Raw genomic sequence first — 2,030 nt, forward strand, 5'->3', positions numbered from 1 at the left:
TCTTTTCCCACCCCTCCTCTCCCCTCCCCTCCCTTCCTTTCCCTTTCCTTCCACAAGTGACGATCCCAGGAGCACTCCCTAATAAACCTCTGTCTCAGAGTTGCTTCTCAGGGACCTTGAACTTTGAAACTATCTTGAATCAGAGAAAAATAATTTTCTCTGTCCCTTGTGCTATACCCATTCCTCCTACATACACTTCCATTATAGGTCTTATCACACCACATCATCACTGCATCCTTATTTGTCTGCCTCTCCAGTAGACTATAAACTCCTTGCGGGCAAGAACCACAACCTTTTATCTTCATATTTGTACAATACTTGACATGAATATTGAATAAATGAATTAGTGAATGATCGCGTGGACAAAGGTGCTTTTTTTTTTTTAAATTCCCTCCCCCAACTTCCACCCCTGGTTGCCATCTCTCCTTAAGAACTGGATCTCTGAAGGCAGGGTGTCTCCTCCCATGTGCTCGCGGTGCACACCCAGGGCCTGGAGCACCCAGGGCCTGGCACACCCAGGGGGCTTACCGCACTTGGGGTATGGACCGTAGCTCCACTGGGGCTCGAACCCAGGACCTTCTGTGTATAAAGCAACATGCTAACCACTACTCTATGGAACCACCCCCAAAGTTGCTTTTTAATAAGATGACAAAATACTAAGAAGAACTTCCTTAAAGGAGTAGGCACCTCCCCACCTGATTTAGGTGAGTGTTCAAAAAGAGGTACACTGCAACCCCTGGCAATCCCCATCTTCTCCTCCTCCCCAATTCAGGTAGGAGGCACTGTGCCAAACCTGCCCACCCTCTCCTCCTGGGCTTACTTTGGCAGGTGGGCATAGAGTTCCCAAGACTCCATTTGCCATTGGCTTGACAGCGGATGACCCTCTGGCCAGTGTAGTAGTAGCCAGGGTCGCAGATGAGCATCAGCTGGGCCTGAAACTGGTACTGTGTCTCAAAGGTGAGCCTCCATCGGCCGTGTTCCACGCCAATGCTGCTGACATCGGGACAGGTCACAGCTAGGGAGACAAGGAGCAGAGAGGAGGATTAATTAATTATGGAAGATACTGGCAAGAGTCCAGAGCTGGGGACCAGGAGAATGTAATGCAGTAATGATGAATGCAAGAGTCTTTAACCCCCAGGCAAACTAGGGGAATATGGCTAACTAGGGTGGGCAGGTCTGCCCCCCATTCAAAAAAAGGGGGAGGTGGGACTCAGTCAATGCTGGCTGTTGGATATGAGATGCAAGTTCTGTCTGGTCAGATCTTCATTTTTCAAGAGAAGCTAGGAATGTAGATGTGGATTTTTATGTAAAATTTCCTGAATTTGATGTTGGGAAACAATTCAAAATTTTATAAAGCACACCGCAGGCCAAAGAAACAAAACAAAACAATAGAAAAACACAAAACCTAATATCTTCAGACTGAATATGGCCCATTAATCTGTCAGTTTATGACTTTGGCCTTACAGTTGAACTATACCTGTGTCATTTTAGAGTTCTGTGATCAAAAGAGATTCATGCTAATGTTCTAATAGCTTTTCCATATAAAAACAAGTGGACCAGGCCATTCCTAAGTTCTGTAATGATTTATGGAAACATCTCAGGATGTCACTGCTTTGAGACTAATTTCAAATGGGAACCTAAGTTGGTAGATGACACTATCCACCTGTCTCTGCTTCCTGAATCCCCAATCTCCACGTACGTGTTTTTTCCCATTACTGAGTTTTTAGCTCACTTTTTGTAGAAATATTTTCAGCTTCTTGCCCAAACCCTCCTTACACCCGCTTCCGCTGCCCAAGGACTCACGGACACACTGAGGAGGGGTGTTGCGGTTGCTCCACAGGCCTGTCTCCAGACACTCTGCTGTGGCCTCAGCGCCTGCCTGGAGGTGGTAGCCTTCGCTGCAGCTGTACACAGCCTTGGTCCCCACTGTGTACTCTTTACCAAAAACCATTCCATTCTTAGGAGCCTCAGGAAGCCCACAGGAAAGAGCTAGCAGAGGGGAAAAAAATGTCATGAGCATGTCTGCTTCA

The 2,030-nt window shown here is 46.9% G+C and overlaps 1 protein-coding gene across 1 annotated transcript in view; it reads right to left on the bottom strand.

Annotated features, from left to right (window-relative positions):
• Window positions 1-2,030, bottom strand: part of CSMD2 (CUB and Sushi multiple domains 2) — a gene marked incomplete at its 5' end in the record, with an annotated part of 295,495 nt that overhangs the window by 50,584 nt on the left and 242,881 nt on the right. The window contains 2 exons of the mRNA XM_023529432.1: window positions 821-1,015; window positions 1,804-2,025. Of these exons, the coding sequence (XP_023385200.1) occupies window positions 821-1,015; window positions 1,804-2,025 (417 nt within the window). The remainder of the gene's footprint in view (window positions 1-820; window positions 1,016-1,803; window positions 2,026-2,030) is intronic.

The sequence above is a fragment of the Pteropus vampyrus genome, unplaced genomic scaffold (genome assembly GCF_000151845.1).
Source record: "Pteropus vampyrus isolate Shadow unplaced genomic scaffold, Pvam_2.0 Scaffold36, whole genome shotgun sequence".
In the NCBI taxonomy this organism is placed as follows: Eukaryota; Metazoa; Chordata; class Mammalia; order Chiroptera; family Pteropodidae; genus Pteropus; species Pteropus vampyrus.